We start from the raw sequence: 25,385 nt of genomic DNA on the forward strand, positions 1-25,385 counted from the left end.
CAGGGAGGGGGCGCCATGACAATGCGATCATGAATGTGACTGAGAGGATGTGTGTGTTCGAGCAAATGATGCAGTTTTGGAGCATGTGAGCAACAGCAGGTGTGTTTATGTGTGTGTGTGTGTGTGTGTGTGTGTGTGTGTGTGTGTGTGTGTGTGTGTGTGTGTGTGTGTGTGTGTGTGTGTGTGTGATCTGCTCTGCTCCTGTTACAAAGTGCTGCTTTTCTCTTTGGGGAAACACCATTTGACCACTGTGGTGTGGACAGTGATGCTGCCTCCCAGCTGCTGCCTCTGTGTGTGTGTGTGTGTGTGTGTGTGTGTGTGTGTGTGTGTGTCCCTCTCATACACACATACACACTCTTAAACCTCTCCTTATGATTTTCAATCCTTGCAGAACAAACCGGTGAATCGTGCCATCTTCGCTTTCCCACACTGGATGATGGAGTGGACACATACCTTCCACTCTGCCAAGCAACAACTCAATTATTTTAAGTGGAGGTAAGAGAAGAGCCTACAAGTGTCGAGGACATTTATTTCCCTTTCTTAGTTCATAAACACTCCCTACTTTCCACAAGCGTGGACGAGCCAGTAGTGGATTTGGTTTCTGCCAGGAGGGAGAGCTCCTCTCCAGCTTGCCTTGGCCAGTAGTGGTGGGTCTGTGCGAGCAGGCTGGTACCCGCTGACCCCTGCCCTCTCATTAGTGGGACGTGGAGCTGTGGAGTACCGTGCTCCCCAGGTCATGTTACATATGGCTTGCAGTCTGCTGCGCCGCATTAAATGTCAGCTTTGAAACCATCTGAAAGATCAGAGGTCAGTGTTTTTAATAAGGCCAGAGTTCTGGGGGAGTTCCCTCTTCTTTCTTTCACTTTTCTTTTTTTTTTTTCTCTATCGCTGCAAGTTTTACGTTGCGTGTTTTAAATTGTAGACAAAATCATCTGCTACTATTTTGATATAAGGGTGTCCTGATTTTCACACTAAAAGGAGGCAGCAAGATGGTAAAATTCAACAGCAAAACTGTCCCCAGTCCCAATGTGAAATGTACTACGAGTCCTCTGTGAGAGGACAATTGTGCTCCTTTCCTGTCTAATTTATAGGCACAATACAAAGGTGGAATTTGGAGTTTTCTCTGGCCCCCTCCCCGTGAGACCCACGGACCAAGGGCTCCTGCCGCGAATGGGATATTGTTCTGGGCTCCAACAAAGCTGTTTTCACCCTCTTCAATATTACAGGAGGAGTTACCTGATACCTAACAATCAGCTAATCCACTGCCCATGGCGACGAGGTCACCTGTGCACAGGTAACTTTATCCCGCTGCCTGCCTCTCCCTCCCTTTCCCGCTATAGTCTCTCCCATTTTCTTTTTCCTCCTCTCTCTCTCGGTGCCTCAACAGTGAGCACAGACAAACAGCCTCTGTTTATTTAGGTCATCAGTTAGATCATATATAACTCCTCCAGCCAGGATCCACTGAGAGGACAACTCCTATAATCCACCACAGACACGCTGTGAATAAAATCAAATCCCCCGCTGTTCGTCCATTTGTCAAACTTTGTCTCCATCTTATCTCTGCCTCGCTGGTTTGGTCGGGTGCCCGCTGAGCGAACAAGTCTTGGGTGGAAATTCGTGAATTTGAGGAGAATCCCCACAAGCCGTGAGAGGAGTTCAGGCTCTCAGTGTCTGTGAGTGACAGCGCCTCAGATTCATTCTTCCACATGTTGAAGAAGTAAGGGCACACTGGGAGGAGGAGGAGGGGGGTTGCTCGGCCTTCGCTCAGGGGGAAAAGGCCGTTGGATTGGACTTAGCTGTGGGGAGCTGCAGACCCCCCACCCAAAAGGAGCTTTACCTCTGGAAATCTCATTGCTGTTTATTTGAATTACAGGGGCTGAGATGAGAAAAGGAGGGCTAATGAACTCCAGGTTGCCAGGCATGTGCAAACGATCACCGCAGGTTTGCAGAGCGCAGCACCAGGTTCGCTGGATTACTGCATGCCACTTTCACCCTCGCAGTTTGGCTACATAGGACTCTTAAATGTTGGGAAGACATATGCTTTTTGTCTGGCACACACTCACATTCATTACGCACACATGCTGCGCCTCTTAAAGGGGAACGTGTCTTGATTTTTTCCCCTCGAAGGTAGAAAGAATTTTTAAAATGTCCGTTTTATGTTTTTATAAATATAAACTTTTATTGCAGTATGGAGATTTAGAAAAATACATTCACATAATTTCAGATAACAAACATATAATTCAAACTAAGATAAAAAAAAAAAAAAACAAAAACAAAAAACAAATGACCATCAGTTCTGCTATTTGCCCACGACTCATTTTTGGTATATGACATTAAAGCACTGAGAATACTTTCAATGAAGTGTCCATTCAAATTGATGGGATTGTGTCATGAATCCTGACAAAAGTAAAGAATCCACTGGTATGAAGACGTGTGATGCACTGATAGATGAGCGTGGTGAGAGTTGACTGTGAGGCCGAAATGTGCTATTAAAGTCATGTATGACAGCGAGGAATTAGGCTCCTGTTGTGAAACGCACTGGACACACTTGACAAATGGGCTCCACATTCTCTTGTCTTTTCCCTCCACTGACACCCAGCAAATGTGCCAGTGACTTCAGCGGTGGTAAATCTCTGAAACTGCAATGTCACTGCCTGCACACCGAGGCGAAAAGCTACGACCGGGCATCACTTTCAGTGTTATTCACAAAACAAAGGTAAAAGGCACTAGTGTCCAAAACATTATGAGGCCATGCAAAAGAGAAATTATGACAATCCCTTTATAGAAAAATATCATTCATGATTACTGACATCTGGAGACACATCATAATGAAACAGGATATAGTAAAGCATCATCACATCTAGTTAACATACAATGAGTTGCAGCATTATAAACAACATATGATGGACAACATGTGAGGCCGACAGCGTGACCTCTCGGTCATCATTCATGTCTCGGTCTCACAGGTTGATGATGAGGCTTGAAACTTGAGTCATCACTGAAATAGTGTGCATTTGGTGAGGTGTGTCACACATGACAAACCCCCCAACATGAAGGCTGTTTCAAACATTGTAATGTCATTATGGTAGTGCAAATGCCAGAACAGATCGATGCCATTGTGTATTTTAAGTAGCAGGAAGGCACATTCGTCTTAACTGTAGTCCCTTTTTCGACACTCCTAGATTATTTGGTGTGATATAAAGCACAAAATCAGGGTTTGCAGTGACTCGTGAGGCATTCAGAGAATTTAAAGTGATTACTGAAGGACACTTTTTCCTAAAACAGCAGCTTTGTGTGTTAAGCGACCTATTCTCCGTATGTGTGTGAGCTGTCGCTCTTTAACCGACCATTTTCATAGAGGCTCTCTCCCTCTTCCCCCTACTGAATGACCTTTTTGGTTTGACCCAGATGACGCATTTAGTTTTGGAGGAACATCCTGGTCACATGACTCCAGGCATTCCAGCACCTGCTCCCACGGATCAAATCCGCTCAACAGGAAGTAGCAGGTGTTGTCTATAAAAATGCACATTTAAACACGGCTCCGACTCACACAGCGACTTCTTCTATGAGCCTGTAACAGTCGTAACGTTCCTTCTAACGAACGGGGCTTTTAAAACATGTCATAGACTTTTATTTAGTTTAAAGACAAACTGATAATGCCCACCCACGGGGCTCCTCTCTGACTAGAGTGCATTGTAAAAGTCAAATGAACTACAAATAATTTAACATTTAAAGGAAATGAATGGTAAAAAAAAACAAAAAAAAAAACACACACGCACACACACGCACACTAAAGTAAAAAGATTCACCATATCGCTGCTTTGGGGCGGACATGAGTGCTTCTGCAAGGAGGGAGGTTTGAGGTTAAAGGTCAGCCATGTCCTCCTCCATCTGCACTGTCTGTAGTTTGGCTAGCTCCTTCCCCTCCACGGCCTCCATCTCGCCACACATCGCCCGCACCATCTCGTTCACACCCCCTGAGCCCACCTTGTTCTCTGAAAGGTTCATGTAGTTGTTGTTCATGCTGGAGCCCATCAGGTGCGAGGGCCCCCGGGCCACCTCGTGGCCCCCGAGATACTCTGTGGGCTGGAGGTGGTGGCTGCTGGGGTCCGTTTGCGCCATCAGCGGCGTGCTGACTGTGAGGGTGGTGTAGACCTCTGGCTCGGGGCTGGACGAGCTGACGGCGGAGACGTCGGTGGTTGATGCGGGACCTTGGCTGGATGGGACCTCGTCTGAGTTGGGGGTGGTGTAGCTGAGCTGGCCACTGTGGTCCAGGTGGAGCCCGTGGTGGTACGAGGAGTAGACACCTCCCTCCAGAGGCTCCTTCTTGATGGACGGCTGGCCAGCGTTGCTCATGTTGTAAAGGACTGTGCTGTGGTGCAGGGACGTCATGGTCAGCTTGTCATGCTGCTGGAAGGAGTCGTCGCTGGAGGAAGTCACTGCTACATTGTTCAGAGGCATGTTACCTGTGGTGGCACAAAAACGGAACAATCAGTACAGTATCTACACCTCAACTTGTCTGAGGAGATCCCATTCCTCCCCCTCTCATTCCTTACACTATTGTATGTTTCATGTTCAGCAGGGCTTGGCCAAAAGCTGCTGTTGTGTGTCTCACACACTCTGTGCTCTTTAAGTTCAACCCTGTGGTGCCCCAGAGAGCGAACGTAAAAGCCTGCCAGGACTCAACAGCAAGCTGCAATTTTCTATTTTTCCTTATTATTCATCCCGGTGTAGATTCTCTGCTTCATGTCAAACTAAGTGCTGCAGTGGCTGATTCCCTGTTAGTGCGTTTCAAGGCCCTCTGATTGTCTGAAACATATTTCCCCTCCTCCCTGCTCTGCACATCAAGAGCGCAATGATGATGAGTGATGGTGACTTCAGAACTTGTTTTTATTCATCTCTGGGGTTTTCAAAGGACCACCTCCTCTATGTGTGTGTGTGCATGTGTGTGTGGCCCTTCCCCGTTTCCCCTGCTCCGTGTTATGTGTAGTATCAGCCATTTGGGCTACGGCCCAAATACAGACAAGCCAAGAATGAAGCGGCTCAGATATATTGGGATGACGTAGTAGAGACCTGTTGACGAACCACGCACACGTAGCACTGCACTGGAACATTTAGAGGGCAAAGGGCACCACAGCTTGAGAGATGCATTTGAGAATAAAACATTTACAGTTTGTTATAATAGCGGAGTAGATTATGTCTTGAGAGTGGTTATTTCTAATACACTGATATGTCTTAATTAAGTCTGTTCCTGCTATTCATTGCAGCTCCATGGAAAAACTTTAATGGATCAACTTGACTGCTTAAAGGCAAAATCAGCAGGATTTGCCCAGAGATGGATGCCCAGAAACATCCAGAACACAGCAAACTAAGAAAATACAGGAAGAGCCTCGCACATTTGTATTGGGTGATTAAGAGGGGATTATTTTTGGTTAAGTCTACACTTTGTTTTTACTCATTTTGGGGCGAAATGAGCAACAATTACCTCTACATCTCCATTTCTATACAATATTGGCCAAGCCTTGATAAGATTAGTTTAAATGACCTGAACCAACCTTGTGTGATTGCTGAGGAAGATGAGGCAGATGAGAGCTGCAGTGGAGGGAGACCCACATCGCTGTTGAGTAATGAGCTGCCATCACTGTCGGGGACTCCACCCGGTACCTGGACCAGGCTGTAGCCACCCAGCTGCAGCGCACCTGACGGGGAGCTGAACGTGAGCACGGAGGAGCCCCCGTTCTGGGCAGCCATGGTGTGGATCCCCTCCAGCTTCACCTCCGATCCGTTCACACAGCCTGCGTACGAGGCGTACTGCAGGGCCGAGTCCTCAGCAGAACTGCCCAGTCCTTTCTCGTGACCTGTCTGCATTTGCATGTCCACTCCTGACCCACCGAGCAGCACCCCTCCAGACGACCTCAGAGGGTTGAAGGCCAGGGGCTGGATGCCCAGATTGAGCCCGTTGAAGAGGATGTTTCCAGGTGTGTGGAGGTAAGACGAGCCACCGTTGTGAAACACGGTGGAGGAGGTGTTACTGGTCACAAGGCTGCCATTGTAGAGACCGCCACTGCTGGATCCAGGGGGCAGCTTGATGTCCCCGATCTGCTGGATGACCACCCCACTGTCCATAGACCCTGTCTGAATGGGGAGGGCCCCATGGGTGATCACCCCGTCTGAGGAGTTAGAGAGGGGCCGAGGGGACAACTCCTCCTGGCCTTTGCTGGACTCGTCCTCTGTGCTGTGGTTTCCATCAGATTCACTGTGGAAGAAGACAGAATAAATGACTCATGAAACATAAGACATACATGTTTTGTAGTGAAATGTTGTGTAAGTTGATTTCATGCCACAATGCGAATGAGAAATGAAACAAAATATAAATATAAGTATATAAGTATTTTTCACCCATTATTGTGATTTTGCTTGGGCAAAAAAATACACTTTTACAATATGAATTCAATACACACATATAAATGTATTTATTGTTTTTTTTTCCCTCTTTCTGCCCACATCTCTCCTGTAGTGAAGACAGAGCAGACAGTCACATTTGCTGCTGTGTTATTACGCAGCTTTGAAGAGCAGGCTGTGTTTGTGACTGTGCAGCCCTCTCTTACCTCATGGAGAGCTGCGCTGACAACAACCGACCAACGTCAACAACCGTGCAACCATTTGCCGCAATAAATTCTGGCGTGACAAAGTGCCAGCACTGGTGGCGTGACAAAACAAATGGCTGGGGCTATTTGTTTGAATTTCTTCTTCCCCAATATAACATGCAGTCGGAATTCAAACTCCCTTTTATCTTTTTTTTTTTGTTTTTTTAGTTTTTCTTTTCATTAAGTCTTAAAAAACGATGTAGACGTGGCTCATGCTGTTTATTTATAAGTTGCTCTTTCTTTTTTTCTTTTTAAGATTGATTCAAACAGCTGCAGCCTCCCCAGCGCGCGCACACACACACACACACACACACACACACACACACACACACACACTGAAAACGTCTCACCCCCCACTTCCAGGAAAGAATATAGATAAAGATACCAGCTGATACAAAATGTGAGACTATTTGTTCAAAATATCAAATTATCTTCAACTTTTAAACGTCGTTTTCTGAACAATTTCAGTTGCGACTTCAGTGCAGTCTATAGTAATACGTGTGTGTGTGTGTGTGTGTGTGTGAGAGAGAGAGAGAGAGAGAGACAGAGAGAGAGAGAGAGAGAGAGAGAGGTCACCTCCACCAGGTGTGCGTCAGCTTTGTTCACAGAGAGAGACACATGAAAGAAGCTTCACTTCTGTCTGTTTGTGCAGGATTATGAAATGAAACGCACGACCTGGTGGAGGCTCTGAGGTCCTTTTTGGTCTGAGAGGGAAGGAAAAAAAAAAGTGATAATGAAAATGATTTATGTGCTGGCCTAAGGGGCACGTGCGCGCGCTCGTGTGTGTGTGTGTGTCCGTGCACCACAAGACACAAGCAGATAAGAAGAAATTAAAGTAACTTTTCAAGTCACCTTGTTAATTGTTTCATCAAAGTCACCAGCTCCTCGCGTCTGACAGTCAAACCACCGTGTGCGTGTGTGTGTGCGCGCGCGCGTGTGTGGGGGGGAGCTACTATGTTATTTTGTTGCTTATGGTTTCCATGCCCCTTAGCACCAACGCACTTGAAACCGGATCTGAATGGCAACCGCTTCATATTTCAAAACATTAAAAGCGTGCTCCAAACCCTTTTTACGCGTACTTTCTTTTGTTTCTTAATCACCCACAGTTGATGATTTACATTGCCAAGTGAGTCCGACGGGAGTTTATGGAAAACACTGAGTATTGTCAGTCACTGAGTGTTATAAACTACAGGCGCCCTTCCTCGTTATAAGCTTCCAAATACTTTGTTAAAATTAGCCCGGGTCTGTCTTAACGCGCTTTTTACGCACAGAGATATTCTAACAATTTAATTAACGAGACTTCTTTGATTGAAATAGTCTGTGCCTTGTTCTTTTTCTTGCCTCACCTTTTTGATTGCGCCTCGGACGGGTTTCTGTCTCTCTGTCTCCTGTTTTTGAACCAGTTGCTGACCTGGGTCAAGGAGAGTCCTGTGATCTTGGCGAGATTTCTTTTCTCGGCAGGAGACGGGTACCGATTCTGGTTATACAGATCCTTCAGCGCGTTCCGGGACCTCTCCTTGAAACAATACACAGTCTCCTCGCCGTCCCAGATAGTCCTCGGGAGAGGGTACTTTCTCCGGATCCTGTACTTGTCCACGGCGCCCAGGGGTCTCCCCCGCGCCTTCTCCGCCTCGGTGTACCGGGCCTTGTACCACAGATCTTGCAGAAAGGTGTGGTTGGACGGACTGAAGCTGTGGTTCTCCAAAATACTGTACAGCTCCTGGTACCTCGCCTGGTGGAAAGCGACGAGGGCTTGGGCTTTCAGGATGCTTTCGTTGCCGCGGAGCAGGTCACTCTGTGGCAGGGACCACAGGAACCTGGCCAGCCGGTCCACATTGCCTCCCTGCTGCAAAGCCTCGCAGACACAAGCCACTTGCTCCGGGGAGAAAGCCAGCGAGGAAGCGGCGCTCACCAGCAGCTCCGTGCGCACCGCGTCCGTGTTGGGAGTCGTGCGCTCCATGGACAACTCCGCCGCGTCCAGCGCCACAAGCTTGATGCACTCCCGCGTATCCACCTCCTTCACATTTTCCCTCTTGATGTCATTTGCTGTTGTGACTTCTCCGGCAGAAGAAGAAGACATTTTTTTTGTTCAAGCCTTCCCTGGTAAAGTCACTCCTCCCAGCTCGATCAGGTTACCTCCTCGCCATGCGAATGCGATCGGATATCTGACAGCAGCTGTAAGTAGATATCTCTCTCCCCTTTTCCTTCCAACGTGACTTTTACTCTGCGGGGACTGGAGCTGGAAGGAGACACACTGGGGTCTATCTGCAGGAGAGCCACGCTATTGGCCGCCGAGGGCCCCAACAGGGAGGAGCGAGCGGGATTTCAGACACGAATGTTTGGTTTCCAGCTGTCACTCATATAACCTCCAGTATATTCCCGTAGCTCACCTGTGCAAGGTGAGTGCTTCTGGGATCCGTGGGAGCGGGATATCCTTGTATTGTCAAGAGCTGACTTAGCTTCATGTTGAAAAGTTAAAAGCAGTTTTATTCTCATATGTAGGTTTGGAGATCAAACAGGAATAATGTCTCATCTGAAATTATTATTATTATTATTATTTTTACTATTTTAAATTAGAGCAACGCAGATCAGAAAAGGTTGAGAATGATACTGGATTTGTCGGATATATTTATTTATATTTATTTATTAATACATTATTTTAAATGACTAGAGCCACAAATCACCATGTTTAACTTTATTACGTTCATAAATCCCAGGACTGTTTGACCCAGACCCTAAAAACAACCCAGCAACAAAGCAGTACGGATCCATATTAGTTCAGGGTGCTGAATAAGATGAAAATGAGGTGTGACTATTGCCAGTTTCTGTCACAAGTCGCATACACATTGAATCAAGTCACAACAAACACCTCATTATCCCATTAAGAAGTGTCATATCCATGAACAGAGAATATTTACTTCATAAAGTATGTGTGTTGTGATTTCTGTCCCCCAGATTGTAAGGCTCGAGTTTTATTTGCACCTTTCACGTTTCTTAGGCTCCAAAATCAACTTAACTGTCATCCTGAACATGATTTGAAATAAAGAAGAAAAAAAGTTGAGTTGAAAAAACTGAGCAATTGGTCATTTTTGAAATGATTTCCAGTTTAACGTGCCACTGGACTCCAACCACCTTTCTGTCTGATCAATCTGACATTTATACATATTCAGTAAATCAATATGACACACATAGGCTAGACTGTTTGGCTTTTGGGCTGTAATAGAATATATGTTTCCAGAGCTACGACCTCTGGATTTAAATGAAGACCAACCTGCCCTGCAGCTAGTATTAGTGTTGTATCACTATAATACACTTTGTTTTAAGATAATAAACCACATGATACAGCCATCATCCTTGGTGAGTTATTTCCACATCCAGCCAGAAAACATATGACGTCAGAAGCCCTGGGGAACAACATCTGTGGAGGTTTTTGCGTTTAAATATGTTTCAGTTCAGGCTCAGATTAGATCATGGAATATATGGGGGTGTCTATAGAGGTACTTCACATAGGACACAGTGGAACCTATTATCAAAACAACCATTCTATACAGCCCCTCTCTAAATACAGCCTTTGTGTGGATCAGTGAAAATAAACCACTCAGCTTTTTTCTTCTACCCCAGACCCCCTGAGTCTCCTCAAGGACCCCTGGGTGCGCCTGCACCACAGTGCCACCGCCGCTGCTGTCGGTGGGTTCATCATTAAGTAGGAACTACTCTTATTAGCGGCGTTTCCCGTCGGACCGCATTCTGTGTGACGCAGCGGTTCGCCGCCTGAAAAAGTGACAGGAGAGCTGCTAGTTGTTGACATTCCTCTCAGGCTTTGCATTTTGTGTTGCGCAGACAAAAAAAAAAAAATAAATATGGACGACCAGGGCTGTCCGAGATGCAAAACGACCAAATACAGGAACCCGTCGCTGAAGCTGATGGTGAACGTCTGCGGCCACACGCTGTGAGTACTCACACCTGCCTGCTGAAGCTCAGTCCAGACAGCAGCACGACGGAGTTTCTGCTTCAAACTGTGAAAAACAGACATTCACCGACACAGAAACACACACATGTGGCTCCCGCGTCGTGTTTTAAAGCAGTTCCCAGCTGTGTTAGGCTGTCCGTCCTCTCCTGAATCTCACTAGCTAGCTGCACGTAAACAAACAAAGGACGTAACAACAATATCAAGCTGCTCGAGCTGTTAGCTATCAGCCGTGCTCTGTGATTTCACCACATATATAACGATAATTATTATATAATCATTTGACTTCCTGTCGCCTCTTACTGCTAATGTAGTATAAATACTGCTGGCTACCTCCTGGAAAGACTAAATAAAGCATAAAGGGACGATTTGGCACAGCTTATATGAAGGTTTCATGCTCCATCACAGCCTCGATAGTGCTGAATGACAGAGGTCCACCTGCAGGACATCGTTATTAAACATGAAATTATCTGCAGGACATCGTTAATAAACATGAAATAATGTGTTTGCACCTGTCCTGCGCTGCCTATTCGTATCCCTCTGACAAACGCTGGTGTAAGAGCTGGTCACTTTTTTGATATAGGACATTTTATGGCAGAGAGGACAGTGATAGATGATGAGGGGTATAAACGTTTTGTGTGTATGCAGTATGTGCTGAAGTTCAACAACTAACAGTGCTAAAAACGGCATACTTAAAGGAGCAGATACAATCTAACCTACAACTAGTATTAGCACTGCACGATGTTGTCAAACATGTTGTAATTACGTTTCCTTAGATATTCTCTTACATCTCTTGGAGTCGTCAACATCTATAGAGCAAGATTTGATGGCAAGAGCGTCCCTGCAGCAATACATTACCTCTTTTTAATACAAGTTCTTACTTTATCAAAAGATTGCAGCTTTTTTGCAGTTAAGGTTTTGCACTTGAATTTTGATTATATTTTAATGAATTGCGCAGCCATAACTAATGGATGTTTTTTATTCCGAAACTAGTAAATCCAAGAAACAGTTTCTTATGAATTCTGTAGGTAAAAGCAGCGACACAAATCTGGCCATTACCATACCTTGATCTAACCCCCAGTATGAAATGTGCTAAACTGTAACTAGAAAATATGTAGTATTTTTAGTTAAGAAATGACTGATGGGACACCCTGGTTCGTTGCCCAGGGTGTGAATCCCACCCGTGGCCTTTTGCTGGATGTCACCCCCCTCTCTGTCATCCCATTTCTTATCCCTCTTAAGCTGTCCTATCTAATTAAACCATATAAACACAAAAACTTGAACAAGTAGTCACCATTAGTAGACTCATTGTATTTTGATTGACACAACTACCAAAGCAATTGACACACCAATTTTTCTGGCACTTACACTACACTACACTATTTCTATTTATTGTCGCGCTGCGGTTGTGATTGTGTGTCATCCTCACATCAGTGCTCTGTGAAAACATGTCTGCGGTGCATATTCCAATATTTAACCTTGTCATCTGTTTAACAACCCGGCCATTGAAATGAAGAGCATCACGCAGTGACGGCGGTAGCCTGATGAGAGCATCTTTTTTTCCGACCCTGTCTGTTTATTGACCGTGCCATCAGGAAGTGGTCGTGCTTTGTCATCAGGTCAGCAGGCTCATAACTCACCGCCTCTGTCTGGATGCAGGGCTACACACAGAAAATTAAAATGATTCTGCAATGAAGCAATTTGGAGAGATGTCCTAGTCCAGGTCACCTTGAATTTGTTCCTCAGAGCCGGTGCCATGGTGAATTAATGCAGCACTTGGAAACTGCTGTACTCTCAAACTGTATTAGTATTTTCATCACTGATGTCATTTGGCTTTTTTTTTTGTTTGCAGCTAGGCTTCCTCGCGACTTGATAGTTTTGGAGACCAGCGCTGTAGCTTGAGCAACGTGTTTCAATTTCACAGTTACTGATTTTCTATTTTGTGAAAGCAAGAACTCTGTGCAGAAAAAGGAATGAGAATGAAAGAAAAATATTAAAAGTATTGAATTAGAAAGGAAAAACTGTACATGCAGATAGTCTACATATATATGTAAAGCCACAACGAACTACCCAGAAATAATTCCATACAAACATCATTGCACACACTGGATACAATTCTTGGTTTCTGCCTAACTCTGCAATAAGGACCAACCGATCAACTGTTTTTTTCAGGACCAATATGGATTATTAATAACAAAAGACACAGATAACAGATATTTAGAACCTATACACATTTGCAGTAGAAATAAAGATCTTGCTGCCAAGATTCAGAAGTAACCAGTGATGGAACGCAGCTAATCACAATGTTCTTACTATTTATGTACAGTTTTGGGCTACTTTTACTTATTTCCATTTTCCGCTGCTATTTGATTTAGTTAAGCAGAGTTTGACATAACAACCTGTAAACCTCTGGAATGTGACCCTCTGAGTCTAACATCGTCAAGCACATCAGGAGCTTTCTCTTCAAATTACTGAAAATAAAAACAACCTTTGAGTCTTGGACTGTGTTGGACAAAACAACTGATTTGAAAATGTCACCTGTGGCTCTGGAAAAGGGCAGTCGATATCATTAGTTGTAGCCCTGGTTGGACTCTCTTCGCTGGCTCATTCATGTAAATTACTGTAAGCCTCTCTGTACCTGGGCCTGGTCGAGTGGCCACTCCAGTCTTGGCTGACGTGGCAGTGCAGTGCAGCAATGAGCTTCTCCACCTCTAGCATGCATCTAAATTTAAACCCCACCACAGCACATTTTGTATCCCTGTCACCGGGGGCATCTGATGTGTGTTATTTATTACCTTTGCACAATGACACCGGGTCCATGTCCTTTGGCATTTGACACTAGGCACAGGCAGCGACAAATGATAGTAGCTTAGCCATACGATGGGGATCAGAGGGGCCTCTCTCTATATCGAGGCTGACCGGATAGACACCTCATTAAGTGGAAACTAGTTTCCTATACTTGGTAGTTGTATGTTTTAGGTTGATACACACTAGTCAAGAGGCATGTTGGGTTTCAGATGCAAAAACTGAGTTGGTTTTCTCTTTAGATGCTGGACAACTACATGTTTCATGGGTCAGGAGAACTGAAAAGTGCGAGCTTGAAAATCGAGTTGCCTTTGCTGCTAATGCAGAGCCTAACATCGGACTAGCGTGTGATTCTGACTGTACAGTATTTCTCCACAGGAACATTGAAATTATTATCTGAAAACTTTGGAACCCGTGATGCTGCCCTTTTTGTTTCTTCACAAAGTACACCAAATCCAAGCTTTATTTTTTTAAGATCACACAAGCCTATACTAGCGTCCTGTGTAAGCAATCACACTCCTGGGCCTCAGCATTTTTTGACCGTGCCACTGCAGGTACTGTAGGTCACGAGGTAGGGCAGAGCGTCATAACAGGTCTGAATTTGACACAAAGCCAGCCCTGCTCTGTCTGGACTCAAGTTATTGCTCTGTGAAGATCATGAGCTTTGTGGCAGAAACAAGTAAATCCAGCTCCTGGCTGTCTGTATCTCCATTTCGTTCTTTCTTGTATGAGGAGGCAAAGATGCAGGCAATGTCACTAAGGGGCAGTGGGGGTTGGCGCTGTTGTGGAGGCCTCTTTGCTGAGCCAGGACCCTGTTTACCCTCCCCTCACCACCCCCGTCTTTGACCTGCTGACAGCTGCAGATGGGAAAGATAGGAGCCTGGAGCTCTGAGCAGGACAGGTGAGAGAGGGAGGAGTCAGGAGTACTCAGTCAGCGACAACAGCCCAGGGACACAGAGATCGCAAGCTGCTAGTGGCCTGTTGACTCACTTAAATGTCTAGTCAGTATGCCAAACAGGATCGCCTTGGCAAGAGATTTCTCAGTCCCCTTTTAAATACAAATTGCAACAGGCAGACAATCCCAAAGCTGTCACTGACGAGAAGGTGCATTTCAGGAGGAAGACGGCAGATTGACTCAAAGTCTCCTCCCTTCCTATTAGATGTTCACCTCTTGAGTTACACAGGATTTCCCCTTTTGAGAGTTCTGTTGTGTGGTCCATTTATGGGGCAGGGGGCAAGCTACGCCCCACTCCTCGCCCCGTGTTGATGAATGGGCTCTTTGTGGGCCTGTGGAAACAAGCTGAATCCCTCCATCTACCTCCATATGGCCAGGCCTATACATCTCCTGTAGCCCGGGGCTGCAGTGAACATCTGCCTCTTCCCGGGTGCACTTGAGCAGGGGCTCCTCATGGTCTGAAGCACCAACTGGACAACGCAGATGTTTCTCTTTCATTTTTATGTTGTGGCTTCTTCTAAGCCAAGCTGACCCGGCATGCTTGTAAGATAGTCCTCGGCAGGGCTTCATAACTGTTTGTTGTGTGACTGTGAAAGCTTGGCGTCATACTTGGCTGGTTGGTCTTGTTTGACCCATATCTGCGATGCTAGGTGTAAACAGCCAAACTCCATGGCTCTGCAGTTTATCCTATTAACTGCTTTTTTGTTTTCAATCCTGCTGATGAAGCAAAATGTCTTGCATGATGACTCGGCCATGATTGTTCTAATAGGCTCCATCCCCCGGAGAGCTTTTTGACTACACACCACTGTCTGAAGCCCAGGCTTTGACATTGGGAAGAAATGACTCAACCATACCATCAGTGACGTATGGTGAAAAATCTGGCCTTTTCTCATCAACTTGCTATATTTTATTATAAAAACTGTCAAAAGCAGATTGGAAACCAGATGTTGTTCATTTTTGTGAAGGTGATTCACAAGCAGGAAGGTGAATTCCTGTGGAAATAAAGCTCCACTGAGACTTAATTAAAAGAGTGTACTGTGCAAACGTTTATCCAGGCCCTCCAACCCATCAGGGGAGATTTAGGAACATTCCCATTGTCTTCAGCATCTACTCCTCCGTTGAGTGTGACTGATGGGTAAACGCCTACCTGCATGAAGGTGTGATTGATGGCTAAGCTCAGGCTTGTGCCCTCGGGTCGGTCTGCCAGTTGCGATTGGAGTCACGTCGCTATGGTGCATGAAGTAAACCTTCATGTTTGAACCTGGACTTTACCTGAAAATTGTCCAGCATCCTCTGGTGCGTGTTTCAGGATTGGTGACGGCTTCGAGGGTTGCGCGCTTTACTGAACAGAATTGTGATTCATGGGCGCTTATATGAGGACCCATCTGAAAAAGTCATCATGACTGCGCTGTACTGCTACATATTTTGTCTTGGAAAGTAATCATAACCATTAAACAGATTTACAGTTGATACTTTGATCAATAATTGCCTACATTTCCATGGTATTTTAAAACGTGGCTTAAACTTGTCCATAATGCATCTTCCTTTCATCTAAGCACCATGTCAGGAATGATAATGTCAAATTTTTTGGCAGAAAAGAGAGAAATTAGGGGATTGCATGTGTAATGTCTTTACATATATAATATAGATTAAAGCCTCAAGCACAATTTTCAGCTCATTTTAAAATGCTTTTTGAAGTAAGGAATATGCATAACAGTACAATTGCTGTCTGTATTTCTTTGCTTTTCCCAAATAACGTAAGACCTAGTCCATTATTATAATGATAGACTACACAGTGAATTACTGAGCTGGATTTATCATATTATGCAGCGTAGCAGAATGACTGAGGTTTGTTGAAATAACAATAAAGCAAATGTTTTTCCAGTGCAGACAGACACTCCACTGATGGGGTGTCAGACTAATTTCCTCTTGTCTGAGCGTTGGAGGCAGCCTAATCGACATTCCAATCATAATTCCAGCCATCTTTGAGCACTTAGAGGAAATATTCATGTGCCCCATTATCACCCACTGCGCCTCATGGTAACTTACAGACATAGAAGAAGCACAGATTTGCTTTTCTGTAAGGAAAATTGTGTTTGCGGCAGCCACATACACCCACACATGACACCCACTGACTCTTATGCTTGGGTCACCTCTGGAAACATCCACCTCAGCTTAAAGGCATGTTCTGCTTTGTCGCCGTCTTTCCCATGCAGATGCGAGAACTGTGTGGAGATGCTGTTCGTGCGTGGCTCAGGTAACTGCGTGCAGTGCGACACGCCCCTGAGGAAGAGCAACTTCCGAGTGCAGCTCTTCGAAGACCCGACCGTAGACAAGGAGGTGGAGATTCGCAAGAAGGTCCTGAAGATGTGAGTGAGGGGGATGAACCTGGACCAGGAGGGGTGCGGCTCTGCGTGTTTATGTGTCATCCCGTGCCTCCTCCCACTTCTTAAGCCACCTTTGTCTTTCTCATTACACTGTTTGTTTTGTAGACAATGAGTCTCCCCAGGGGGGGCTCAAACGGGAAGGCTTTTTCCCTGCCAGGTTTTTACTTCTCAGCCCCTCCCTGCCTTCCCTCTCTCCCTCTCATCTGTTCTTTAATAGCCCCTTAATTGACATCTAATGTGTGTCTATTAGGCAGCATGCAGACATGGTATTATAAAACGGTTGATTTAATGGAGGCTATTAATGTCAGCGCATATTTGCTTTCATCGGGTTTTACTATTTGTTTCAGCCATTCTGTTCTTTCTTTGCAGCTACAACAAGAGGGATGTTGACTTCTCCAGCCTCAGAGACTATAATGACTATCTGGAGCAAGTGGAGGACATAGGTAGGAGCACCAGCTTGGAGGCTCCAGGCTGAAACAGAGGGCAAAAGGGATGCTTAGAAGTGCAATGATTTCTCCCTGCCTCTGGCTGCACAGGGGGATGTTTTACAGGCATTAGTGCCAGCCGGGGGTATGGATCAGGGAATAGCTCTGCCGGTGCTAACATGTCTGAGTGATGACCCACGATGGACCTTTAAGAGAGCTGGATATGCTGCAACCCAAAAAGCATTTTTAGTTTTTCAGTACATCTGTCTCTCTTTGAAATAATAATTTAAAACCACAAAATTGTAGAATTCACGAAACGTTCCCAGAGCTTAGAAAAGCTTAGAAAAGTGTGTGATGTCATCCCGATGTAAATTGTATTGGACAAATGGGACATTGAGGGTGAGGCCAGGAAGGACAGGCACCAATGTGAATGTCAAGTATCTAATTCCTGAAATACACTGATGGCTTTTAAGCCACTGACAGAAGGCTAAACAGCTCCTGTGGTCTACGTCATAGATTTGCATCATTAGTTTTTTAGCCTTATAAACCCAAAAAATTCTTCACACCTTCACACATACCAACCACAGTATACATTATTGTGTATTCTTTCATTCCAGTGTGTCAGTGAAAGGCTACTGTATCTCTCTTATGTTGAGAGTAGTACTGAATAACCGGATGACATTTTTTAAGGCCTATTCCATCTAGTCATATTGTTTCCTGTCTTTCTATTGGTTATCTCTGGAGCTCCAGATCCTGACTATAATTGAAAATGATAGCACTGTGGGTTTGAACAGCGATTTTCTTGATGATGGGCCCACAAAAAGGTCTCTGGGGTTGAGGAGGTTTTAAGGGCCAGGGGCATACTACTCATATAGAGAAGGTTGGACCCATATTTTGAACAGTCTCTCCTGGTAGAAATACATAGTGTTGCACTTGTCAAAAATGAGAGAATAATAAAGGAACAAGAAAGAGAGCTTAGGGAGAATTTCAGTTGCTCGCTCCTGTCTCACCTCAAAACAGCTGGTCTGGCTAAAGTGAGTGTCAATGTTTGATCGTCTGTTATGGAAAGTTACAGAAATGTGAGGACTTAAATCCCCATTCTGGTGTCGGAAATGTTCCTGAAATTTTCCAACCATGTGACAAGCACTTCTGATGGAGTTTACTGGTCCCTTAATGCTGGTCTGTGTCCTCTCTGTGTAGTGTATAACCTTACAAACAACATTGATGTGGAAAACACCAAGCTGAGGATGGAGCAGTACCAGAGGGAGAACAGAGATATCATCCAGAAGAACAAGGCGAAACTTGTATGTACCAAATGTATTTTCCCACACATGCAGAATGCTTTTATTAATGGTGATAAATTGGTACTACACTGTACTGAAAGTTGTGAAGTGAGTACATGCAACATCCCTTTTCTCTGTTTTCCCGCTCCTCAGACACGAGAACAGGAGGAGCTGGAGGAGCTCCTGTTGCTCGAGCAGCAGGGCAACGAGCAGCGGAGACTGGAGGTGCTGCAGGAGGAGAAGAGGCAGCTGCAGGCCAAGAGGAAGAACAAGCAGGCTCTGCTGGATGAACTGGTGAGTTTCACACATGTTGCTTGTGTGTTTGTATCCACATAGCTCCAGAGCAGTCACATCATGACTGGCGTTTCATGTCAGATACACACACACACACACACACACACACACACACACACACACACACACACACACACACACACCCTCAGCCTGAGGGTTCATGGCTGTGAGATCATTAAGAGCTTATTACCAGTCATTGTGCTGCAGGCTGCATTGTTGTCATTCTGTGATTCCAAAGCCTCTTGGCTCCATTGTGTTGAGCTGTGGGCTTTGGAAGTGATTGTTCCTGCAGAGCAGGCTGCTGAAGGACCATCACAGATAGCATGCTAAGCTGTGTGTTTGTTTGTTTAAGGCACAGGGCCTGTTGACTGTAGGCAGATGAGATGAGCTCTCACCCCCCTCAGGGAACTGTCCTGAGCTCGGACATCTGTACAACCCTTCTCTCACACATGCACGGCCTCACACACCAACACATACATTTTGATTCATTGTTGCTGTTTGTTCAAACTCAAGCTCCTTATGCTCCTTTTGATTATTGATCTCATCGATTAGAGACATTGAATTCACATTATTTATCTGCAGGTAAGTTTTGTTATTTTCCTGAGTTTCTTAACTTTTTTCCTCTGGGTTCATCGTGAAATGAGAAGCATGTTTAGCGTGTGATGTCATCCAAAGAAAGCAAATAAATTCGCACAAGTGCCTATCCTTCAACTCACATAAGTGAAAGTGGTTTATTTTCACAGTCAGACTGGGACTTATGAGTGTTGGAAGCCATTAAATCTCTTTTGGTTTATTGTTTAATGCTAAGACACCTCTAGTCTGCCCATTGCTGTCCACCCCATCAAAAATGTCCTCCCTCTCCAGTGCACAACGTGTCCAAGCTTGTGTTTTTAGACCTCTGTGCTTGGCAACACTCCACTGGAGAAATTGAAACGTCCGACCTTGCATTTAATGGAGGTGAAGGCGGCGCATTGCACTTGAAGCAGCGTCCCCTGCAGTGCCACAGTTTTGTGAATATGGCTTGCATCAATAATGTGGCAGCTAGCCTAAAATAACCCTATGCTGATGGTTATCCAGTTAGACAGGAATATCTGTGTGGGTGGGTGGGGGGGCTGACTGCCTGTGTTCTCATCGTTTTTCAGCATACAACACTCGTGCAGGGACAAGTTCACAATATGTACAGGTGTGAGCAGTTTTTGCTGAGCAGAAGGATCCCTGATGAAGCACTTTGTTGCATGTTTCACGCACCTAACATTGACATTATCATCAATCCCAAAATCCCATTTGTTTCTCCAGGAGCAGTCTCAACTTCCTGCCACCATCTTGCTCGCCCAACACAAAGTCCGTGCTGCTCAGCTGGAGAGTGAGATAGAGCATCAGAACAAAGTGGTCAAACCTACAAATCTGTTTTCGACTGGAATCCATATGGTGAGTGCAACGCTTTAGGCAAGTTAGCTTTTACCTACAGATTTAATGATACAGGCTCCCTTCTTCTTGTGTCAGCTATTTTCTCCCTATGTCACTAAACAAGCACACATTGAAGTAGTGCATTTCCCAAGTGATGTGATTCCATACATGAGTTTTCTTAATCAAGTCCCAATAGGTCGTTGAAGGTTTACCATATTGAACGGGGAAGTCGTCAGCTGCTACGATCAACTTTTCCTCCTTTTTGTTTAAAGTACTTGTTAAGACAACTGTGCTTCTGATTTCTGAGGGTTTCAAAGCAACCTTGACTAATTGTTGATTCTGTTTGTCAGAGGAAATTTGAATGAAGTCGAAGTTTAAGGCTCTCTCCGCCTCCTAAAGTTGCACCACTGGGCAACTCTTGGGCATTACATCTAGCTTGGAAGTTGGAAGTTGAGTTGACCATATTCAGGTACAACCAGTCGGAAAACCAGTTCTAGCCAGGGTATCAACTATCCAGTGGATGACAAGGCATTATGCAGTTTTGTGCACAAACAAACTGTAAAGCAAAAACTTGGTGCCAGGTGTTTTCTGAGGTTTGATTTCACAATAAATGCTATCGGTTGCAGAGGATATGGCTGCTTTTGTTTTTTTAGTGGCCTTTCAGACTGAAAACAATGCTATGATCAGAACCTATTAGTTAGAATGTAACAACAGGGGAAAGTTATTAGGGCAGCATTAAATTGTTCGCTGTGACAATCTTGGAATAAACATTCTGAGTACAGTTTATATATTATATTTATCTACAATTAATGTGCAAACGTTTGGCTATAAATGACTTTTTTCTCCCAATTTTGAACAATCAATTTTTTTTGCAGATCCTCTGTATTAAAACCGTCACTGCATTAACAGGTCATGTACAAAAAATGTAGCCCCCTTATGCATTTGAATGAGTCCCCTCTGTCAAACTGGGCTATCCTGCTTCAGGTGAAAGCAGGTTGAGCACAGTGTAAGAAGAGAGCTTAAAGAAGCTATATGTACCATAAATAACAAATGGCTACTAGATTTACAATGAGCCCATGCAGGTTAAGTTCACAGGGTTGTATACCTCTATCCACTGGTGGACAGGTGGGTCTGTACAGTCATGGCCTTGGTGTGACTTTAGTTCAATGCTAATTTAAACTTCATGTGGCGTGTTTGTTGGCGATAGAGTGATGATAACAGTCAGAACCTTCAAAGGGAGGATGTTCCTCGGTGTGTGGTGCCTCTTCATTGTGGGAACCGGCCCTCACTCCTTCAGTCATGTCATCACATTCCTCAGGGCGAATAGTGGGACCCACAGAGGGAGCATGTGGGCTCAGGGCTCTGGTTGCTCTGAGCTAGCAAGCTTTGTGCTCACCGTGTCTGGAGAGACCTTCCATTTGGCTGTCGTTCAGGTTTTCAGTAGTTTATTTTCATTTTACTGAGATGAGATAGGCTGTGTCATCACCCCCACCCCCTACCCAACAACCCTCATGAGACATGGTTGTCTTCCCACAGTTCAGTGGTGCGTGGGAGAGGTATCTGCTTAGTGCTCACCTAGGCTCAAGGTGGAGTTTTGACATACTCGGGTACAAACAAACTCTCTCTCTTCCCATCTTTATTTGCCTAGCCTGCCAATTTTAATGTGTTTTCCACTGGCGTAGCTCTTTGAAAGCTCTTGGTTAAATTATCTGACACAGCGACAATCAGAGACTTTACAAAAACACTAATTTACTCATTAAACCCCGAACAGACAACGTTCTCATCCACAACCAGTGGAAAAGCATTGAATTGATCCAAATGTAGGATGTGGTGCTCTGACTCTCACCCCGTTGATATACAGCATGAAGTTAAACTTGCTGATGGAGAGAGAAACAGCATGATTATGTTGCTCTTGGCTTCTTCTGTGGCTGTTTTTCCTCGCTTCTTTCTTCCCATTTCTCTTCATCCTCCCGTCCCTGAGCTCCTGTTGGTGGAGCAGAACTCTCGCCATGCATCTGCTGTGTTTTGGACTGAGAGACTTGAGTCGGGGGAATGTGTGGGTTTGGATTTCCCTTCACCTCAGAGTCCATAAGAATGACTCCTGTTTGACTTGGTGGGGTTTCAGCACAGAGCGGTGGATTCCTGCAGATTGCTGGAATTCATTTATCTGCTAGGTTGTGGTCCCTTGTTCCAAGCAGGGTTTCAGTTTTTCTAAGCAGAAATTAGGGGAGGCAAATGTAAAAGCACATTTCTAAAACTGGGCCACATTTTAACCATATGTTTGTATCTGCACTGAAGCTGATTTTTGTTTTTTCCCTCTATTGACAATATCAGTATTACTTAGTGCTGAAATATAAACTATACATATAAGATTAAACATATCATTTCAGCATTAAAATGTCTGAAAATGACTTAACTTTTGTTTTACATTTTGTTATGCTGTGTACTTAAATTATGTAACATGTTTCCAACAATGTTCAAAACTAGAGAAAACTGAAATCTTATTCAAGGTAAAGGCACATTTCATTTGGTCACCTGCTATTGGTGTCAGACCCCCTTTACCTATGGTGACTAAGAGGGTTATGACAATGTTATAGAGGTGAGTTAGCACTGCAGTGGATCCACAGTTTAGGCTATTTGTTGGCAAATAATTGCTACAACTCCTCAAGACTCAAGTGAAGCCTTGTCTTGTCTGCAACCCACTGACTGAATTGAATGAGTTTAGCCATAAGTTAGCAACAGCTTTGCCCCAGGCTCACTTGAGGTGGACCTCCCCCCACTTGGCCAGACATGAAAAGCATGATAAAAGTCAGCACACTGTTACTCCCTTTAAGTGCAGTTTATTAGCCCTGCCAGAAGTAATGCTCCTCTTCAGACTTCCATGACAAACACTCACTAGTTTGTTCAGTTTGTTGATCATTTGTTTTTGTTTTTTACTATTGGTCAGGAAAAACAAGCAATTTGGCAATTCCACTTTAGTTTTTTGGGAAATTGGGATGACAGTTTCCACTTAACAAATAACTGAACACTCATAATGAGCCTCAGTAGAGGCCTCAGTGTGGATACTTTGTTGTGAAGCATGTACACAAAGGAGAAACCATGTGTGACAGTGATGAATGGGCAGGAGGCTGATTCATGACCCTTTTGTTTTCTCATCTGGATGTTATTGGTGATGTGCAAGTTCACCAGTCACAGGCAGAAATTCACAGTGTCCCTAACAACCCCCACCCACTCCCACCACCACCTGCCCCACCAGCACTTCAGCCAGCTGCTTCACCCTGGGCCAAGGTGAGCCATCAATGGTGGAATGACATGTCCGTGGAATGTGAGGATGCCAATTCTTCATCAGCTTCCCAATGACTGCAGTCTTTATTTAAAGAGTGATCTAATGTCGCCTCTAGCTGTGTCATGTTGTTTACTGGGAACATGCAAGGGAACATCTCAGCCATTCTGGCACTACTCTTTGCCCGGGTGATCTTCCAGGAGTAGGTGAAGGGGACTCCAGCCCTGATCCCAGCTATTGCAGTTGTGTGTTAACTTGCTGTTGAATGGATGCTTGAGGAAATTTAGCCGATCCTGAGGGAAAGTAGTGTCGGTCCAGGTGTGATGTGAGGTGGGATGGGCCTGGTCTTGCCTCAGGAATGGTCTGCGATCACTCAGTAATCCCTCACTTTGTAGGCATTCTATTGAACCCAGACACACGTACTCGTGAGCGGATGCGTGCACACACACACATACACGCAAATGCACACTCCCCATACCCAGTCTGAGTAAACATCCTTTGAAGAATAAAGTGTCTTTCTAAAATAGACGTCCGCTGATATCAAAAGAGACTCTGTGTGGGAGGGAGGCCACTATTCACTGTTTAAACAGGTTGCTTGTTGTTGTCTGACACATAAGACCAACTTTAGTGCCATAAGGCTTGGTACCTGCTCAGAGGAAAACATGGACCTGAGTTGATCACTGACTGTAAATTATATTTGATTTAAGCATTGCATGACTAATTGTGTGTTATTAGTTTTTAATCAGTATTTAAGCGTAGTTGCTGTGTTTGTTTGTGTGAAGGTATTATGAGAGTTTGTGTGAGGTTGGGGATTGTCCTCAGCTGCTACAGTGTCCCATTCCTGCAAGCGGTTGACCGATGGGGAATCTCTCCACCTTGGAGCAGCTTTCAGCGCCATCTTAAATGAAAGGTCCAAGGTTCCAGCAATGCTGGGGCCAGATCCACTCCTCACAGGCGGCAGGAGCAGCTGACATACCTGACGAGGCCGGCATGGGCACCTAATGAAAGCAGCAGGCACAGATAAACAAAGTGCAACTCACACAGACAAATGTGGGTGGAAAGTTTATCCCTAAACATAGATGTGTAGCTGGCAGAAATAACCCTGGGTTCTCTCTGGCTTTATTCCATTCTACACTTAGGCAGTGGGATCCGACTACCACAGAAAACACTGACACAAGTGCACACATTCACGCTCACACACTCATGCTGTGAACTTGTTTGCTCAGGCCTGATTTACTCGGTTAAGTTGTCCTCTACAGTGACCTCTGCTCGGTAGACGTAATCGTCAGCACAGGTTCAGCGCTGCTTTCCTTTACTCTGGCAGACTGGCCTAACCTGTTTTGCCTTGGAGGCTGTTGCTGTGTACTCCCCCAACACCCACTCACTCTTTCACCATCTTCAGTGTTATTTTCATTTCCTTTATTTACACCCTTCTGGCAGATATTTGTGTTGTCATTTATGTAAATGTCTAGCTGTTTGTACATTTTGGCGTGTAAATCATCATGGCGGATTTTATGGGTATCGGGTGTAACTCTTTACACTTTGCCTTTTTACTTTTTATTGGATTGCTGGCATTTAGTTTGATAGCTGGGGGCAGGGGTCAGCTCAAGGGGTAAAGAGAACCTGCCAGCCCTGATTGGCACCAGCACATGTGGGCATTCACACCTCTGCCCCTGCCGCTGGCTTGGCCCTGTTTAGGTTGGCCTCAGCAACCCTTGCCCATGGACAGGCCAGCCCAGTCCCGCGGAAAAAAAAGTAGTTGTCAGCTTTAGGGGCTTTACGCTGGGGCAGCTGCCACTGGTCAGGCAGTTATATTTAAACTTGTAAGGCGAGGGGAGGCACTGAGTGGGCAGCAGCTTTTACACTTGCTACTTGCTGCTCAGTGGGCCAGTGGGCAGCCCAAAGCTCTTTATCCATACAGAAGCACTGGCA

At 45.0% G+C, this 25,385-nt stretch overlaps 2 protein-coding genes across 2 annotated transcripts in view; one reads left to right on the plus strand and one right to left on the minus strand.

The window, feature by feature from the left end:
• Nucleotides 1-1,884: 1,884 nt before the first annotated feature.
• six4a (SIX homeobox 4a) lies at nt 1,885-8,842 on the minus strand. Its single transcript, XM_037071115.1, has 3 exons — nt 7,994-8,842; nt 5,556-6,256; nt 1,885-4,466 (listed from the first exon to the last, which is right to left on the minus strand). The coding sequence occupies exons 1-3, from the start codon at nt 8,725-8,727 to the stop codon at nt 3,865-3,867; spliced, it is 2,037 nt and encodes a 678-aa protein (XP_036927010.1). The 5' UTR covers nt 8,728-8,842; the 3' UTR covers nt 1,885-3,864.
• Nucleotides 8,843-10,368: 1,526 nt separating this feature from the next.
• The window catches only part of mnat1 (MNAT1 component of CDK activating kinase), a 33,287-nt gene continuing 18,270 nt past the window's right edge, over nt 10,369-25,385 (plus strand). The window contains exons 1-6 of the mRNA XM_037071119.1: nt 10,369-10,596; nt 16,591-16,743; nt 17,131-17,204; nt 18,387-18,490; nt 18,623-18,763; nt 20,060-20,191. Of these exons, the coding sequence (XP_036927014.1) occupies nt 10,508-10,596; nt 16,591-16,743; nt 17,131-17,204; nt 18,387-18,490; nt 18,623-18,763; nt 20,060-20,191 (693 nt within the window). The 5' untranslated portion in view covers nt 10,369-10,507. The remainder of the gene's footprint in view (nt 10,597-16,590; nt 16,744-17,130; nt 17,205-18,386; nt 18,491-18,622; nt 18,764-20,059; nt 20,192-25,385) is intronic.

Source organism: Acanthopagrus latus, chromosome 16 (assembly GCF_904848185.1).
Source record: "Acanthopagrus latus isolate v.2019 chromosome 16, fAcaLat1.1, whole genome shotgun sequence".
NCBI classification, from domain to species: Eukaryota; Metazoa; Chordata; class Actinopteri; order Spariformes; family Sparidae; genus Acanthopagrus; species Acanthopagrus latus.